An 18918-nucleotide genomic window follows, 5' to 3' on the forward strand; every position below is an offset into this window, starting at 1 on the left:
TTATGTTGGTAAATTTTCAAAATTAAAGTCATGTTTATAAATTTCACATGACAGTAAGATTTTCTCTCACATTCCTTCGGATGTATACTTTTTAAAGGCCGCATTTAGATGTTTTCCTTACAATTTTAAATGACACTTATATTCAACCATGTGCTATGTCATGAATGAAGCATATATACAATATTCAAGAGCATGAAACAACTTTTTGTATGTGTGTATTGTATTTGTATGAATTTGTGCGTATAAGCATGAATTTATGTGATATTGATTATTCTCTATATTTAAATTTTAAATGATTACGTCGAAATATGAATCTGTGTGTATAAGCATGAAACCAAACACAAATGAGAACGGAATATGATTCTTTCTCTTTTTTTTTTTTTGTTCTTCAACTTGCAGGTTCTCCAGGCTCTAGGCAATAATACCAATGTTCCACTAAGTTTTCTATTTGTGCAATGATTCAATTGTTATTGGAACACCATTTTATATCATGGAGTATTTGGAAGGACGGATATTTATTGATCCCAAATTACCAGTATGATCTATTTACATGTCATCTTTAGTTTTCTCAACTAAAATTACCGATTGCTAGACTGGATTGTCATCATAGTTTTAAATTGTGGATTTTGGTTGCGGTTATGCTGTAAACCTTTAGTTTGCAGCTGCAATTATGGCTGCGGACTGCAACTTAAAACCATGATTGTCATTCGTTTTGTTGCTGAATTGTGTTAAATGAATGTGTTAGGGTATGGTGCCAGAAAGTAGGAGGGCGGTTTATCGTGACATTGCGAAAACCTTAGCTTCATTACATTCTGCTAATGTGGATTCCGTTGGTTTGGAAAATTTCGGACGACGTAATGATTATTGCAAAAGACAAGGAATAGTGAAGTGCATTCATGAAAAACATAACAGAAGAATACTTTTGGTGTGAGTGTTATATAATTGGAATTTTCCGTTGTTAATAGCATTCATTTTGCTATTCCGATTAATCTGTGATTTTGTTTTGATGAAGTGTGAAATCATATGATTCATGCCTTTCGTTTTTTTTGTGTGTGTTTGATTTCTCCAATTGTTTTTATTCCTTCTACTGCAATGTTTTTTATTGTTGCTACTGTAATTTTGATTTTGCCTTTCACGGAAATTGAGTTATAAAAGCTAGCATCTGAAGTTTACCCTTACTATGAAGGAAAAGAGTATAATTGGTATGTTTATACTTTATATCATACTCTTTTGTTCAAGTTTCTTACATTGCAACATACATAGTGAATGCATTAATGAATACTTTAAAAGATTGCAAGTTTCAATAGTGCAATAACTGTATGTGCAATAAGAGATTACTCGCGCAATGGGCTGCTCAACGGTGATGCTCTAACATCAACGTCCAATAAGTTGTTTTGCAGCAAGGATGGAGAACATGACATTGCTTCCAAATACATTCAAGAATTGAAATTGACATGGTAATTCCAAATTGCTTAGATTATGGATTGTCGATGATTAAGATTTCTATTGTTCTTTATTTGGTTGATTTGATTCTGCTACCAATCTCATAGATGCTATGTTGCTCTGTATTTTTTCTTGCCACATGTGACAAAACTGGCAGAAATGACTAAATTGAAACCTAATGGAAACGTAAATAACCAAATTGATACTTTTTAAAGGTAAGGGATCAAATTGAAACCTAAAATAAACGCAAGGGACCAAATGTGTAGTTAAACTTTTTTTCTTTTATGAATCTTAACATCGAATATGTGTGTAATCTTTTATCACCATTATTTATTGTTTTTTTTCATCACAAATTATTCATTTCTCCTTATTTTTGGAACCATTTGTTAGTTTGAATATGATTCTTAATTTGTTTGTGTTCTATCAGACCTTGACATAATTTAATTGTTTTGTTTGGAACTTAACATGAACTTAACATGATTGTTTTGTATTGTTTTGCAGCTACTACTTAAAGGTTGTGTAGCAGTCTAGCAGATTCTGCATATTGGAAGGATAATTCTCTGTGCCATAATTTAGATGGTGGGCCAAGTTTTGATTGTTTTTCTAAAGGTATACTTGCTTAGCTTATTATGATTTGGAGTTAAACCATTGTGTTATTAGTAGATTTCTAATTTTCAATGGAATTGATCGATTGCTTGAGTGAGTAGTATTCCTTAATATTGTGGTTCAGTTTTTTGAGTCAAAATTTGAGACAAACAAATCAAAGTAAATAACCAGTGTTTTTGAGCAGTTGTAATTTTATCTATCTTAATGTCTACACATTTTCTTGATATGACATTTAACTAGTTATACAACAACTAAGTCTCTAAATAGCTTGGTTCGTGACTTGCATTATAAATTCTACTGCATAAATTAGAACTGCTTAACTCAAATTGTCTATGTATTATAATATATTTATAGGCTAATACTACGGTGGACCACCTTCACAAGTGGTCCACCGTGGAGAAGTGATATACCGAATATGAATTTTACAAAATTTATTATTGGATTGAAAGTTTATATCGTATAGATCATCATAAATTTTTTAAATTTTTTTGAAAATCATTGGATGTGTTATTAAGAACTATCAAGATTTACGTTATTTAATAAACCGTTAATTTTGATGTGTCTCAATAACATATCAAATGATTTTCAATTTTTCTAAATTTTTCTATGGATGATCTATATGATATAAACTTTCAATTCAACGGTGGATTTTGTAAAATTCGTATTCGTTATAATGTTATTCGTGACTGGTCCACCATGGACCACTTGATGAAGTGATCCATATTAGAATTTACCTATATTTATGATAAAAAACCATAACCACCGCACATTTTTAGTTGAAGTAGCTCAAAGTGCCTCAAGGCTATATGGCATTTTTGTCTAAGTATATTAGAATTATAACTCGGTACCAATGTTCGGTCTCAAGGAACATCAAAGTTTTGAATCAAATTTGGTAAAACAGAGCCATTTTTCTCTTAATATGTTTGTTCATTATGAGTGTATTTTCGTTGCATTTGGTCTTATGATCGTGTTGCCTGATGATGTTGGGCTATTAATTAATTACCATCATAATTTTCATTTTCATGTTTATACAATTGCAATTCTAGGTTCTATAAATACCTTAAATTTTCATTTTCAGGTTTTACTGTTTCTCAAGTTCAATGCAAAAGGCTCGCTGATGTTATTTTCAAATACATTCAAGAAGCTTGGTGATGAATTCATTTTTGGTCTAGCATTGTTTCTGTATGTTAGTATGCGTATAAAATGTTAGTGGTATTATTAAGTGGTTGATTGATTTCATCAGGTTTACCCAATGTGAAATTGTACTTCCTATTGAAGTATATAAGTGATAATATATGAGAACTGCATATTGGAATGTTTCAACATATATATTATTATTTATTTATAATAAAATAGCTCATGTCTCAATTTATTTTTTGAATAAGTCGCATGTCTCACTTTATTCGAATAATATACTAGATTTTAATCATTTGGTTTGAGACAACAATAAACACCTAGAGTTTATGATTTTTAAACATGTCAAAAAGTTTAGGTACTATTGAATTTTTTTTATTATCTACTAAAGGGCATTGTCAAGTGGGCATTAAAACTTTGTGAATGTAATTTTTTAATAAAAAAAACTTTCATTTGTCCATGTTCTTTGTTCACTGGAAAAAATGAAATATGATGTTAAAATTTTTGAAACGAGATTTTTGTTAAAATGAAATTAAGCATTTCAAAAGAGATTGTAGATGATAATGAAGATCAAACGATGAAATTATGTAAAAAAAGAAAAAGAAAGATGAAATTATTCAAATGTGACTTATTAGTTGATAAAATGATATTTTAGGAAAAATTATTCAATGTGACTTATTAAGCATTTTTTATTTGATAATTAGAAAAAATTTAATATTAAAATGTTTATTTTTGTAGTCACATTTTTACCCGTGTTTGGCACGGGTCCGGACACTAGTTGTTAAGAAACAAAACCCTGATAAGAAAACAAACTAGGAAATTGAATGAAGGGTGAAATAATAGAATATTTATTTACCTTTGATTTTTTAATGTTTGTTTCAGATTTTTCACCAAAAATATTTATATTTTTAAAAAAAATCTACTTTTTTTATCTTACTTGTTGTGTTTGTTTCATATTTTTTTAAAAATGATTTAAGTAAAAAAATCATTTTTTTTCATCAAAATGAGAATCTATTTTCAATAGTTTTTATCAAAATTTATTTTTTTATTACTCATCATTCTTCACCATAAAAAAATAATTTTTTATGATTGTAAAAAACGGCAAATAGCTTTTCTTCAAAATCTATACAAAAAAATCTCTAGATTTTTTTTAAAGCCAAACAAACAAGTCCCTAATCTAATCTAATCTAATCTAATCTAATGTTGGACACTGGACAGGGATTTTGGTTTTGGGAACGAAGATGAATGAGGAGAGTGAGTGATGATAAGTCCACCAGATCTATCATAAGTCCACCACACCGAATTATTTTCTCATCATTTGTTTCCCTTTCCCTTTCCACCTCTCGCACATCATCTTCTTCCTCACACAACTCCATGGAAACCACGATTATTTTGCTACCCACAAAAAGTCAATGATACACTTCTGTTTTATCTCCATTAACGTTAAAATATGAAGAATAAAAAATCATCCAAAAGTGAAACAAGAACATAAAACATAAAATAAAATTACAAAAGAAAGTTATGTAGGGTTATGTCTGAAATCTCGATTCACATTTGAAATGGGGTTGGAGAAATTTTCGATCTTGAACCATGCATTGATGAAAAAGGAAATCAAATCTTGAAGGTTTCATACCAAAAATCAAATCTTTATAATTTGGGTTTATATATGAATCTTGTAGTTTGAGCCTTTGAGGTAAAAAACAAATTAATTAATCTGATCAAAAAAAAAAAAAAAACAAATTAATGGGTTTTTTTTTAGGATATTTTATATATAATTTATTTTTAAGTTTAAGAATCATTATTTTTTAATTATTAATAATAATGCAAGTTTCATAATTGTTTATTCAAGTTAGCCGTTTCTATTTCATTGGTTGTATTACTCATTAATCCATATTAATGAGATTTATTGGTTGGCAAGTGAATGCAAGAGGTATCCTAGAAATTCTTATTATATAAGGGACACGATGGTTGAAAGGATATAGTAGTAGAAAGAATAAGTAGACAACAAGAGTTATATTAGAAAAATATAATAATAATACTACAAGTTTCCTTGAGCATCCAAAAAGTAGTTCTATGAGACCTTGTTAATTCACGTACAGTGCTAGCAAGATGTGACTGTTGTATCCTGAAGGGTATTAGCTATGAGACCAACTGCACCGGGTAATTTACATGTGGTGGCGAAATACTCTTAAGCCCAGTGCATTTTTGCACGCCTCAGTCAAATTCGATAAGTTCTTCTCATTCTAAATGTTTAGTTTATTTTGTATCATATTTATTTGTTCTAATATTTCTTTGATTTATTAATGTAATAATTCCATGTCAGATATTTTTCCAACATTTTTCACCATTGCTCGCTAGTTGCTACATATCAAATATAGAAAGGCGCGAGATAAGAAAACCTCAGGCCCGGCCCACTGGAAGTGGTATCCAATGTTGAAGCATTCTATCCAACATCTTGCTTGTACCGGATGTTGAAACATTCAGTTCAACATCTAACTTGAATATTGGTTTTAGCAAAATGAGGCCAACATAAAATTTCAACAATGATGATCTAAATTCGAGGACGAATTCTTTTCAAGAAGGAGGGAATGATGAGGACACAATCCAAGACATAAGTGATGCAATCCAAAGTTTAGGAGGTCCTATGACAAGAGCGCGTGCAAGAAGAGTCAATGATGCCTTAGTTCACTTCATGATCAAATCAATAGAAGGTCCGGCCCAAGTTGATGAAGGTTTGACCCAGATTGAAGAAAAAGAATCAAAGTTGAAAATTATCATCCAAGCATGTGATGGTGGAAAATAAAGAGCTCCTCCACTAAAGATATAAAAGTGGTGCACCAAGCACCACTGTAAAAAAAAAAAAAAAAAAAGTGGTGCACCAAGCAATAAAAGGGCACCACTATCTATTCTTTATTTTGCATTTTCCTTGTAATAATTCAGTCTCACTATCATGATAATTAGTGGTTGAAAACCCTTTGTTTTTCTTAGGAGTTACCTTTTGCTTATTACACCATCATAAGTCTTTCCTATATAAAGGAGGCATGTAATTCTTGCCAAATCAATGAATTTTGTTAAGTTTTTACACTTTGTGTAATTGAGAGTATTTGCTCTTAGGTTCTGGATTGGACCAAAACTGATCATATCAAGGAATCCTTTCTTGTGGTGATCCTCATCCATAGGCTCATCATTCTCTCTTGAATTAGAAAGAGTGTGGCGCCTCTTCTACTTTATTCCATTTCTTCTCTTTTCTTTACTTTGTTCCAATTTCGTTCTTACATGTGTTTGTGTCAAATTTTATCATTTTCTTGTTTTAAAATCAAACACCTATCACTCAAGCAATTTATTTCCTAGTAAATTGCAAGAATTCACAAGTCTAAAGTTCATAGAGTTATTTCGTGAATTTTTGAAGGTTATGCATACTTTTCAACAATTGGTGCATATTACCTCCCGAGCTCAGAAAGAGCTCCGTCCCCAATTCAAAGACTATAATTCAACAACCACCAATTAAATGCATATCAATTAAATGAGAACAAATAATTCATCTTATCTTAATCCAACAACCACCAATTAAGATCTAAAAAATTTAAAATAAATGATCTAACGCAATTTTTTTTTTATAAAAATCTGACGCAATATTTTAAAATCTAGAAATCTATATACCAAAAAAGTAAAATTATAAAAAAATTATTCGTCTAATTTTAATCTAACGACTATAAATTACCGACTTTGTGAATTTGCCTGTAGCAAAACGCAATTCATAATTGGTCCATAGGACAACAGACACTCATGGGACTATAATGTCTAGAATTAATGGATCATATTTTTAGGAAGTATATATACATTTAACCCAAAAAGAAAAAAAAAAAACTACTCAAACCTAGCTACCTGGAAGGTTTGCTACCATTCACAAAGGAACTACACAAAGACCTCTCTCTTTAGTTCTGTGCAGTCACTATCCTTCTCATTTAAACTCAATTCTTTTTGTCCAGAGGTGTTGCCTTTCTCCTACACACAAAATTACATAATGCCATAATTAACTTGTTAAATGGAAATGCATCGTAAATAAATAAATCATATATACATTTTAACAGACAAACATGCATGTGAAACATTAATATATTTAATTTTAAATTTTTATTATATTTTTTCTAATAAAAAACACTTGGAAACCTTATATTATATATTTGTGCTGGCTCACATACATACCTAACCTCAAAATAACATAGATAACATTATATTGACCATCCTTCAAAAAAAAAAATTTATATTGAACAAACTATTTGTTACGGTATATATTTTTCTTTTTTTAAAGAGAAACATTTTTTTCAAAAATAATCACATCTATAGGAGTTTTATATTTGCTTTTTTTTTTTTATTCTTTCACCACCGATTTAACAATGTGTATACTCTATTTTTTGTTCTAGTTTTCTCCCAAAGTCGTTTTCTCCTCTCCCATTTGCAAACAAAGACTTAACGTTGTACCTAGGAAAATTAAGGAGATGAATATGAAAAAAACAAAAACCTTGAGACTATTGAGTGGAGGAGAGGTTGCCGTGTCTTCCAAAGCATGATCAACGATATTTTTTCTCTCGTTGAAACTTGAACCAGTTTTACCATTTTTATTCAAATAAAACTCCTTAACAATCTCAACATGTTCATTATGAGATAATACATTTTTGTGAACCAAAGAAGTGGCATCTGAGAGAAGGGAGGATGAAGTAGAAGAATACTTGTTGTAGCTATCATCACTGTTGTTGTTAAAGAAGTCATCAAAATATGTAGTCCATCCACTCTCCTCAGTGGAATTAGAAGAAGGAGCTTTGCTTATTACGGAACTCATTGGATATGATAAGAAAGGAAAGAAAAGAAGATGGATATGAACTACAATGATGTGAATAGTGTGGTTTGGTGGCCAGCTCTAAAGAAGTAAACTATCACAAACAAGGCATATATAGCTCAACAAAATTCTTTGGGTGCATATGGAACTCTTATATATATATATATATATATATATATATATATATATATATATATATGGTTTTGCTAATACACACCCTCTAAGAAAGTCAGAATCCGTTGGCACCAACTAGTTTGACATCAATGTTACACCTTTCAATAATGTTTTAACCGATATAAATTTTATAAAATCTACCGTTGGATTGAAAGTTTATATAATATAGATCATTTTTGTAAAATTTTAAATAAATTCAAAATCATTTGATATGTTATTGAGATACATCAAAATTAACAGTGTTTAAAGCTAACCTTGGAATATGTCTGTTTAATTAATGCATAGCATTGTAATATGTTGCATTTAAAAAGTGTTTCTTATAAAAAGGGTCAAAACAAAATTTCAAAGTGTTCCTTATATATATGACTGGAGAGAGTATAATGGAATTAAGCGGAGCAGAATATAATGGTGTGAAATGAGATAGAGCGAAATGAAATAAATCTTCAATTTCATTCCATTATTATTTTTAAAATCCAAACAATGGAACATTATTTTATCATTTTATTCCATCAATTCAAACATAATTTAATTACCCCACCATCCGTAATCCTGTTATGATACCTTTTCCAGCGTAATACTTTTATTGTGTCTTACTAACTCTTAATGCATTTGTCTAACCTTTTAAAAAAAAATACATTACTACCACATCCATCTCATTTTAAGTACTTCAATGATAAAAAAGTTTATTTACTAAAATATACTTATTAATAAGTTAGTAGAATATTACCTTCGTTCTTAAATAAAGATTTAATTGAATATTTAAATTTTTAAGTTTATTTTATATTTTAATATTGTCTCGTAGATTTTAAAAATTTCAAGTTAACCTCTTGTATTATTGATGTCAACATTAATTTATCCATTTCGCTAAAATTTGATATAATTTTGCCTAACTTTCCATTAAGTTTGGAATTAATTTCATCTAAAATTTCATGTGACATCCTCCGAAGTTGTCCGCGTATGCAAATCAGTTAGCCACGTAAACTTTTTTTGCTAAGTGAAGACCATCTGGACATCAGGAGACAAAGTAGTCTTCACCTCATCCGCAGCCTATATCTCTTTATTATACAAAATAGAAGTCATAAAATTTCACGGTGAATGGACCGACCGTCAACACGGAAACGATCCACGTACCATTAACTCCCTGCAACAATCAGTTGCAAGCAATGGGTGACCCTTTCGAGTCCATCAGTTCTAAATCAATTTGGATGAATAGAAGTGCTACAAAATTCAAAGCAAATGAACCGACCGTCAACACGGAAACAATCCAAGTACCCGCTACTCCCTGCAGCAAGCAATGATGACTCTTTCGAGCGAAACAGTCTGAAATATGAATATTGAGATGATAGACAGATATGAAACCTCTCTATCGATCTTCTGACGAATCAACTCTTGTTGAAAGCCACCCAAAATCAATCGGAAGCCAGATCGAGGGATGATCAACCAGCGGGACTGAGCACCACGAGCACAACAAACACCAAAAACCCAACGAACCTATTAGCACGACGAACGATAACTACCGTCAACAGGAAGTATCTACGCCCCTAACCCTTTCGAGCAGTCCGAATCAGATCGTGATGAAATTAGCTCGTGAAAGGTTTCCAACAAAAATTATTCCCCCAACAACCAATGTAAACGACTTAACTACGTAAACAATTTAAACAGAAATTTGACTAAAAATACTAACTTAAAACTTTTTAAATGTAATGGATCAAATATGCAATTAATTCTTAAATAAAAGAAAGGCATTAAAAAAATAATATATATATATATATATATATATATATATATATATATATATATATATATATATATATATAAGATCCTTTTAAATTTTCAACCATATTAATTATTTCTTTATCATCACTTCTCTAATTATTTTACCTCTTTTTCTACAATTTACAATTCTATGAAAATAACATAAATAAATTGTTTCTCTTTTAATGATAAACTTGTAAACACAATATTCACTGTCAATAATTTATTATCATTTCTAACTTTCTTAACTCACATAATTTAATCAACAAGATTTTATATTTAGGGATGAAGGTAATAGTTAGACAATTTGTACCCAAAAAAGAATATAATTTAAGACATAAAAATATTGCAAAAATAACACTTATAATGAGACGAAAGGAATATTACATTATTTATCCATGACAAAATATAAACAAAATTTATTTTTTAGGTTTATTGCATAATTAATATATCTGATTTATATATACATCAAATACATTAATTATTCAATAAACATAAAAATATCTTATATTTTATTTAGAGAGGGATATATATCTCCATTGTTTTCAGTACTACACTGACTGCACACAAGAGAATTAACTCATTAAGAGGAATTAATATTCTTAGCATCTGGTTTGACTTATGCAGTGCTTTTTTCTTTTCCAATTGCAGTGAAAGATTTTGTTCTCATGGAGCAGGGTATTAATTTTTTGTATCTGGAGTAAAATTTAAAGGAACTAACTACAAGAACCAGCAATTGAATATGAACTTGGTACTGAATGCAGTGATTTGTACATGCTATACTTGAAAGCATATTTAATGACTTGAAGCTGAATATGACATGGGTCATGATGAAAAAATGAGCAATTTGCAAAAACAAAATCACCTTCCCAAGAAACAAAAAGAGCTTTAAATGCAGCTCAAGATTGGTCACTTTCTCTATAGCATTTTGCCTTTGTCATCAATGGGAAAAATCAAGGTCCACATCAAATGCATGCTGATACACATTATTTATAGAAAGCCCATAATACCTACCATTATGTCTATAAGGTACCTGCATCATTCATATAGTATCAATCAATATTTATTATTTTAACATTGTCCTTAGAATATTTACCACTTGGGTCCCTCCAATTAGCCATATTGGTGTATTTTACATGTACATTAACTCTATGATTCAGACCTTATAGTAATGTGCCATTGGTTTTTTCCCACACAAACACTGCAGGGTTGGCAGGAGTCCGTATATTGAGTGACCCGCTATAGAGCCTAACCTACATGCCGACTAATTTGTGCATTTGTCTCTATTCATTCAAATCAAAAATAAAAATGTGTTTCATCTAAGGAAAAATTGTGGTATGTAGAATGAGACACGAGGAGGAAGTATAATCGATCGGATTCATGCATGTAATAAATTGGTTTCACTATCAGGAATCATTACCTTTAAAAGAGTGAGTCACTGAATATGTATCTACTTTTGTTTGTTTGTCTTGGTCATTTTTTGGATGGCATCCAAGTCATCCCAAAAGACCTCGCAGCCCCAACTTTAGGAACTAGCTAGTTAGGAAAACTAAGTATTGGCGCAACTATATGTGTTATAACCATACAAATATAATTCAACTGGTTCTCATCTACAAGCTGTAGTCACCTAATATTTTGTTACATTGAGAAAAAATCATATCAGAGTTTTAGCAACCTTATCTTTATTTACATTTTCATTGTACGACACAAAACATCATCGCATCAAATAATCGTTTATTTGAAATATATATATATATATATATATATATATATATATATATATATATATATATATATATATATATATATATATATGAGGAGGGTTATATTGACTCCAAGAGTAAGTTATAAAAGCTACTCCAAATCATGACCTTTGATTTTAATATTCATTAATGGCTAAGATTGATTGATCATAAAACACAAAGTGAGACTTATTTTTGTGTTGTATTGAAAAATTATCAAAACATAGTTTAAATGTGTACAAAAAAATATACTTTAAATAGAATGAATTAATTATAATCATTAATTGAGACTTATTTTTTTATCGCACTGAAAAACAAGATTCCACACCACTGAAATGGCGTATCACTAATCTATTGATATGTTGTCCTTGTTATTTTATTTCATTTGAATTGATAATTATAATAACTAATTTTACGTTTGTTCAAATTCAAATGCAGGTTTTTGAAAATGTTTGTGGCAACTAATTTCTGATTAGCTCATGGAGGGTGTTAGTGTTTTGTTTTATGTTGTTTCGATTAGGTGTGGTGGTGGGGTTGGTTAGTGGATTATTGTTAGTTTTTTTCTTTGCTGTTGATTGGTGTTAGAATGAGTTGTGTAGCTAGTATATATGATGGTTTTCTTCTACTGTATGCAGGTTCTTGTTCCTCTTTAGCCTTGATTCATCTTGTGCTAGTATTTATACAAGAACATGTACCCATTTTTTTTCATGGTCTAGACCAATTATTTGTTTTTATGCAATTGTATTTTATTTCTTGCTGTTAATTTTCTATGCATAAAAAAAAGCAAAAGAGAGGAATCATTGTTTTCACAATTAATGATTATAATTAATTTATTCTCTTCTATTTAAAGTATGTTTTGATAATTTTTCAATACAATAAAAAAATAAGACTCACTTTGTGTTTTATGATCAATCAATCTTAGCCATTAATAAATATTAAAATCAAAGGCCATGATTTGGAGTAGCTTTTATAACTTACTCTTGGAGTCAATATAACCCTCCTCTATATATATATATATATATATATATATATATATATATATATATATATATAGGGTTTTGCTAATACACACCCTCTAAGAAATTAGAAGAAGTATTTTAGCAAGCTACACCCATTTGAAAAGGACAAAATGTTAGCGCAACAATAAGCACTTGCACACACACTAGAAGCAGTTTCACAGTTCTGCAGGCTTGATCACAAAACAATGGAAAGAATGAAGAAATTGGTTATGGAGTATGTTGAAGAAGATGAGAGATAGAGAAAAATGAGAGTTTTTATTCATCCACTTTGGGGCACAAAAGAAAGAGTTACATTCACTAATGATGCGTCTAATGCATTTATAAACCTTGCTTGACACACCAAGTAATCACATACACAAAATTAAAAACTAACTCTAAAACAACTCTCCAACTAACTCTAAAACACTTCTAACTAACTAATTAAAACACTTCTAACACAAGATTAATGGTTTATGCATTTTTATTGAATACCGTTAATTTTGATCTATCTCAAAAACATATCAAACGATTTTAGATTTTTATACAATTCAACATGGATGATCTATAGGATATAAGCTTTCAATCCAACGGTGGATTTTGTAAAATTTGTATTCGTTAAAGCGTTATTGAGCGGTGTAACATTACTCAAATGTTACACCGGTGTAATTTGATCTCTTCCCATATATATATATATATATACACATGTAAGATAAGAGGGTAAAGCCTTCCCAATGCTTTTTTTTTTTATTCACAAGATTCAAACCTTCGGTAATGTTTAAAGATAACTAAGTTGTCCGTACCACTTGAATCAAACACTTATTAATATAACACCCCGCCCCGATTCTTTTTATTGATTATAAGTATATTATTTTTATTTTTATTTTTATTTTATTATAAGTACTCCCTCCGTCTCAAATTATAAGCGAAAAAAATTCATTTTTTTTGTCCCAAATTATAAGAGAAAAAATCATTTTCAAGAATGTTTTTTCCTTATTTTCATAAAATTAAATGCAAATTGCATTTAATTTTTTTTTTCTCTCATTTTCTCAATAAACAACAACCAATAAAAATTGTTTTTACATCTTCCTATGCAACTTATTCCAAGGAAAACTCACAAAAACATACTTCAAATTTTCATGTTTTACTTTTTCTTAAAAAGTGTGATTTTTTTATTTTCCCTTATAAGATAGTGTTATACAGTTCCTCCCCTACTCGTTTTACGAGTTTTGTACTTGTTTTTTTCTTCTCTCTTCCAGGTTTGAATCCGAGACTCTATTTTAAAAGTTCTCAAGTGAAGTGTTTAGACGAGTTGGAGCCCAAGCACTTCACCTAGAAACTCTAAAGTGAGGTTTTGAGTTTGAATTTTGGAGAGGCAAAGGAAAAACCAATTACAGAAGCCCTAAAATTGGGAGGTATAATAATATCTTAGTGACACGTGTACAACCTATAAACATCGGTGAGACGGGGTGTTACATTAATCATTTGCATTGATTTGGAGAACACTTAACCCACCTCGTTTTATAAGATATTTTGTCTAACAAAAGAAATCTGGATATAAATTGAAAGCCTTGAAACGTACTATTTAAAGGGATCAGTGTAGAGAAAGGGAAAGGTTTTCATTGCATTTCTCAAATCAATAGGTGCCCTTATATAGGGATTACAATGATTGACTCAAATCTAACATAAGGCCTAACCAACTAACTAACTTGTGCAACAAGCTTTCTAACAAACTAGTTTGTTACAACAAGATATAAAAGGCCTAAGTGCTATATCATTGCTTAACAACCTCTCCTAATCTGTATTTGCTCAAAAACCAGATTACAAATAACTACTTCAATCAAGTAACTTCAATCAAGTCACACATTCCAAGCCTTGTTCTCAAATTGCAAAAAGTCTCTAGCTTCAATGCTTTAATCATTATATCTGCTATTTGATCCTGTGATGAGCAGAAACTCATCTCCACAGTTCCATCCTTGATCAAATCTCTGAGAAAATGATATCTAACATCTATGTGCTTACACCTACCATGCATAACTGGATTCTTTGAAAGTTTGATGGAAGAGGTATTGTCACAGAGAATTGTAGTTCCAGTCATGTGTGTTTGCTTAAGCTGCTCCAAAATTCTTCTCAACCATACACCTTGGCAGGCACAAGATGCTGCAGCAACATACTCAACTTCAGTGGTAGATAAAGTGACAATGGCTTGTTTCTTAGATGACCATGATATAGCTCCATTTCCATACATATACACATAGTCTGAAGTACTTTTTCTATCATCTATGTCTCCTGCATAGTCAGAGTCAGTCCGGCCCTTAAGTTCACAGTCATTGCTTCTTGTATACAAAATACCAAAATTCAAGGTGCCTTGAATGTATCTAAGTACTCTTTTTGCTGCTGCTAAGTGAAGTTTTGTAGGCCTCTTCATATATCTAGCAATTAGGCACACAGAGAATGCAAGATCTGGCCTAGTAGCAAGAAGATACATTAGGCTTCCAGTCAATTGCCTATACACAGTTGCATCAACAATTTTTCCATTTTCATCTTTCATAAGTCTGTTACCTGGCACAATGGGACTACACACCTTGTTACAATTCTCCATTCCAAACTTAAGAATGATGTCCTGAGCAGACTTCTGCTGATAGATGAAGATTCCACTGTCACTTTGTTTTATTTCTACTCCAAGGAAGTATCTCATTCTTCCTAGATCCGTCATAGCAAACTTGCTTTTCATGGATGCTTTAAAACTTTCAAACATCTCTTCATTATTACTAGTGTATATGAGATCATTTACATATAAACTGACAATTAGAATGTTGCCTTGATCAGATTGCTTGACAAATAAGGTATGTTCACGAGGGCATTTTTCAAAATTTTCTTGCACAAAGAAATTAGGTTTTGTCATGTAAGTGGTTTTTCACTAAGGCAAATAGTTATCAATGCCCTTTTTTTAGTGTTATGTAAACCCTCTCGAAATGTATTATTAGATAATTGTCTTTTTGATATTGTAAAATAAATTATAAAAATATACTCCCTCCAATTCTAAATATAAGAGGCAGATAACTCAATATAAATTGATGTATTTGAAACCAAGTATATCGACTTGTGTTGATCCAACTCTCTTATATTTAAAATTAGAATGAGCAAATTGTCATTTTAATGTATGTATGTATGTGATAGAAACCAACTAATATAGAAGAAGGAATAGGAAGAATGTCTTTGATTACATTGCACCCCATTATTATTGCTATCTTAATTAATGGTCCATATCTAACGATGTTTTCTCTCTATGCCTCCCATGTATCTTTTATACCCCTAAATATTTCAATTTTACCCTTGCCAGAAACCAAAGTTTTTACTAGTTCAAATTCAGGGAAAATTCAGTTAACAGAAACCGAATTAAAAAATTCGGTTCGTAGCAACTGAAATTTTTATTGAAGGGAAAAAAACCATGGGGGCCTAAAGAGAAAACATCATATCTAACAATAGTCTCCTCTAAATTATCACCTTGTCCTCAAGATGATTATTTTAGAGAATAAAACTTACAAAGCTTACTAGCATGGATTTAAAACCAAAGTGTGCACAATCCTGCAACCCAATTTCACCCATAGGCCCCACGGTTGGGAGGAAAAATCACCAAACATTTAGGAATTATTGTAATGGTGTTTGTTAGCCTTATGGTAGTTAATCCCCGATCGCGGAGCGGAGCGACCTCAAAACTGGGATAGCGCATCACGAAAACCGTACCCATAGCGGCAAGGCACTGAAAAGCGATGCTCCGCCGGGATCGCGCGGGATCGACTACACTGGTTAGCCTTCCCTTGTAGGTTGGTGAACGTGGTGAACTTCTTTATCATCCTTGTGCAACAAACAACCCTGTTTAGCGGTTTCACGGTGGAAATATAGCCAAAGAGAATTATGTTGTTAGATATGGGCCCTTAATTATGATATCAATAATCATCGGTAGTTATCAACAATTGAAATAGGTGCGAAATTTGTGAACAAGTTTGAAGAATTGAAGAAAGAAGTGATTTTCTTTGAACCCGGAATCATCCATAGCTGGTCACAAACTACTATGAAACTAAGATGGTGATGAAATTTGTGAACAAGTTTGAAGAAATGTGTTTTTTTTTAAGCGTTTTCAAAATTTACGATATGAAGCTGTGTTTATAGCATGCACAACACATGTCTCTTCCATGTTCTCTTGTTGACCTATGCCCTGCACGTGTTATATTCCATTTCATGTGTTAACCCCTGTTTCGGATTATATGTTCCGAATTAAAGTTATTCCGGACTGTATAATCTCTAAGGTGGATTGCATTTGTCAAACAAGCTAATATCAACATTGGTTCCAGGCTTAGGATTACTCTTTTAGATCCACCAGAAATTTTGAAGGTTCGAATCATCGACCAACATGAGTAACTCTATTTATCATTTGTTCAGTTTAGCTTATGTTTTACGAACAATGTGATGTTTTATTATGGTTTGAACCATGTGTTGTTTTATTATATTTTGATTAGTATGGGTTTCAAGTTACTTTAAAAATCATGTGTTGTATTATTGATTAACCTATGTCATTGTTATTATACTATTTCGTATTATTCTATTATTTTTAGGTCAATGTTTGATATCTTAATATTATGCCTAATTATTTATCATGGTACTAATCAATGTTTTATCATGGTATTATTCTATTATTCTATTATTTTTAGGTCAATGTTTGATTAAAATATATAACAAATGCTTGCCCGTGCGTTGCACGGGTCGGAAATCTAGTCCAAAACAAACATGGATTAAAATCAGGGTATTTTCGATTTTGGGGGTGGGGGGCGGCCTAAGAACAACATTTTTCGAGTGAACTTTGCAGTTTTCTCATATATATATATATATATATATATATATATATATATATATATATATATATATATATATATCACTTCATCAAGTGGTCCATGGTGGACCAGTCGTGAATAACATTATAACGAATACGAATTTTACAAAATCTACTGGATTAAAAGTTTATATCATATAGATCATCCATAGAAAAATTTAAAAAAATTGAAAATTATTTGATATGTTATAAAGACACGTCAAGATTAACGGTTTATTAAATAACGTAAATCTTGATGGGTTTCAATAACATATCAAATGATTTTCAAAAAATTTTAAAAAATTTATGGATGATCTATACGATATAAACTTTCAATCCAATAGTGAATTTCGTAAAATTCATATTCCGTAGATCACTTGTCCACAGTGGACCACTTGTGAAGGTGGTCCACCGTAGCATTATTTAAGGATATCAATATGAAAATTTTATTTGAAAATTGTGTATTCATTAATTGTCATTTGTTTCCTTTTTTTAACCTATAGATAACATACATTGATGATAACATACATTGATGTTTGAAAGTATAATTTAATAACTATTTTCATTTTTATGATTGAAATAATGACTTAATTGACACCGATTTGATTAAAACAACATATAATAAAGATATAACTCGTGCTGAATTGTCGCTAATAATGTCATTTTTTTTAGCTGTAAAAATGAGAAGAGTCGTGATTTTTACTTTTAAAAAGTATTATCGACCGTCGTTAGAATTTATTAAAAAAAAAAAAGGACAGTCGTTAGAATTTCTGATAATTTTAACCATTGGTCCACGGTGGACCATTTGTAAAACTAGTCAACCGTAGCATTAGCCTATAATATTTTTGTATTTGAGTTTCATTGTTGTTATCTAACACGATTTTTTATTTTTTAAACTTCTATAGTGATATTTTGCTATGAATTGAACAATTTAGCTTTCTCATGTTACATTATATATAAAACTCATGTTTTTTTATTGACGTATCCATACCTTATTACTCCTATTTTGTTATGAATTGAACAATTTTGCTCTTATTATTTTTTAAATGTTGTATCTCATACTTGTACCTATGCATCTATGTCTTGGTTGATTGATTGTATGGGTCATGTGGCAGAAATTTTATGTCATGAATGTAGGTTGTGTGGCCTTGTGATTATTTGGGAGTCCCAACACAAACATTGAGTTGCATTTTTGGGATTGGCACCTGAAAGAACGAGCTTCCACCAATGCCGGGGGATCTGGATCCTCCCTTACAAATACTCTATATCCTCTCTAAACTTCCATCTTACTTTTCATCATCCTCTCTATCAAACAGCTTTTGTCTTTTTGAGCATGTGAGGAAGGAGAGGATCCAAACTCGG

At 30.7% G+C, this 18918-nt stretch overlaps 2 protein-coding genes across 2 annotated transcripts; both read right to left on the minus strand.

The window, feature by feature from the left end:
- Positions 1-6942: 6942 nt before the first annotated feature.
- LOC123910124 (vascular-related unknown protein 1-like) lies at positions 6943-8119 on the minus strand. The gene is made up of 2 exons (XM_045961175.1): positions 7706-8119; positions 6943-7188 (listed from the first exon to the last, which is right to left on the minus strand). Exons 1-2 carry the CDS (start codon positions 8021-8023, stop codon positions 7099-7101), a joined length of 408 nt encoding a protein of 135 aa, XP_045817131.1. The 5' UTR covers positions 8024-8119; the 3' UTR covers positions 6943-7098.
- Positions 8120-14526: 6407 nt separating this feature from the next.
- Positions 14527-15591, minus strand: LOC123904701 (uncharacterized mitochondrial protein AtMg00810-like). The gene has a single exon (XM_045954331.1). It carries the CDS (start codon positions 15589-15591, stop codon positions 14527-14529), a length of 1065 nt encoding a protein of 354 aa, XP_045810287.1.
- Between the last annotated feature and the right edge of the window lie 3327 nt (positions 15592-18918).

Source organism: Trifolium pratense, linkage group LG2 (genome assembly GCF_020283565.1).
Source record: "Trifolium pratense cultivar HEN17-A07 linkage group LG2, ARS_RC_1.1, whole genome shotgun sequence".
Lineage (NCBI taxonomy): Eukaryota > Viridiplantae > Streptophyta > Magnoliopsida > Fabales > Fabaceae > Trifolium > Trifolium pratense.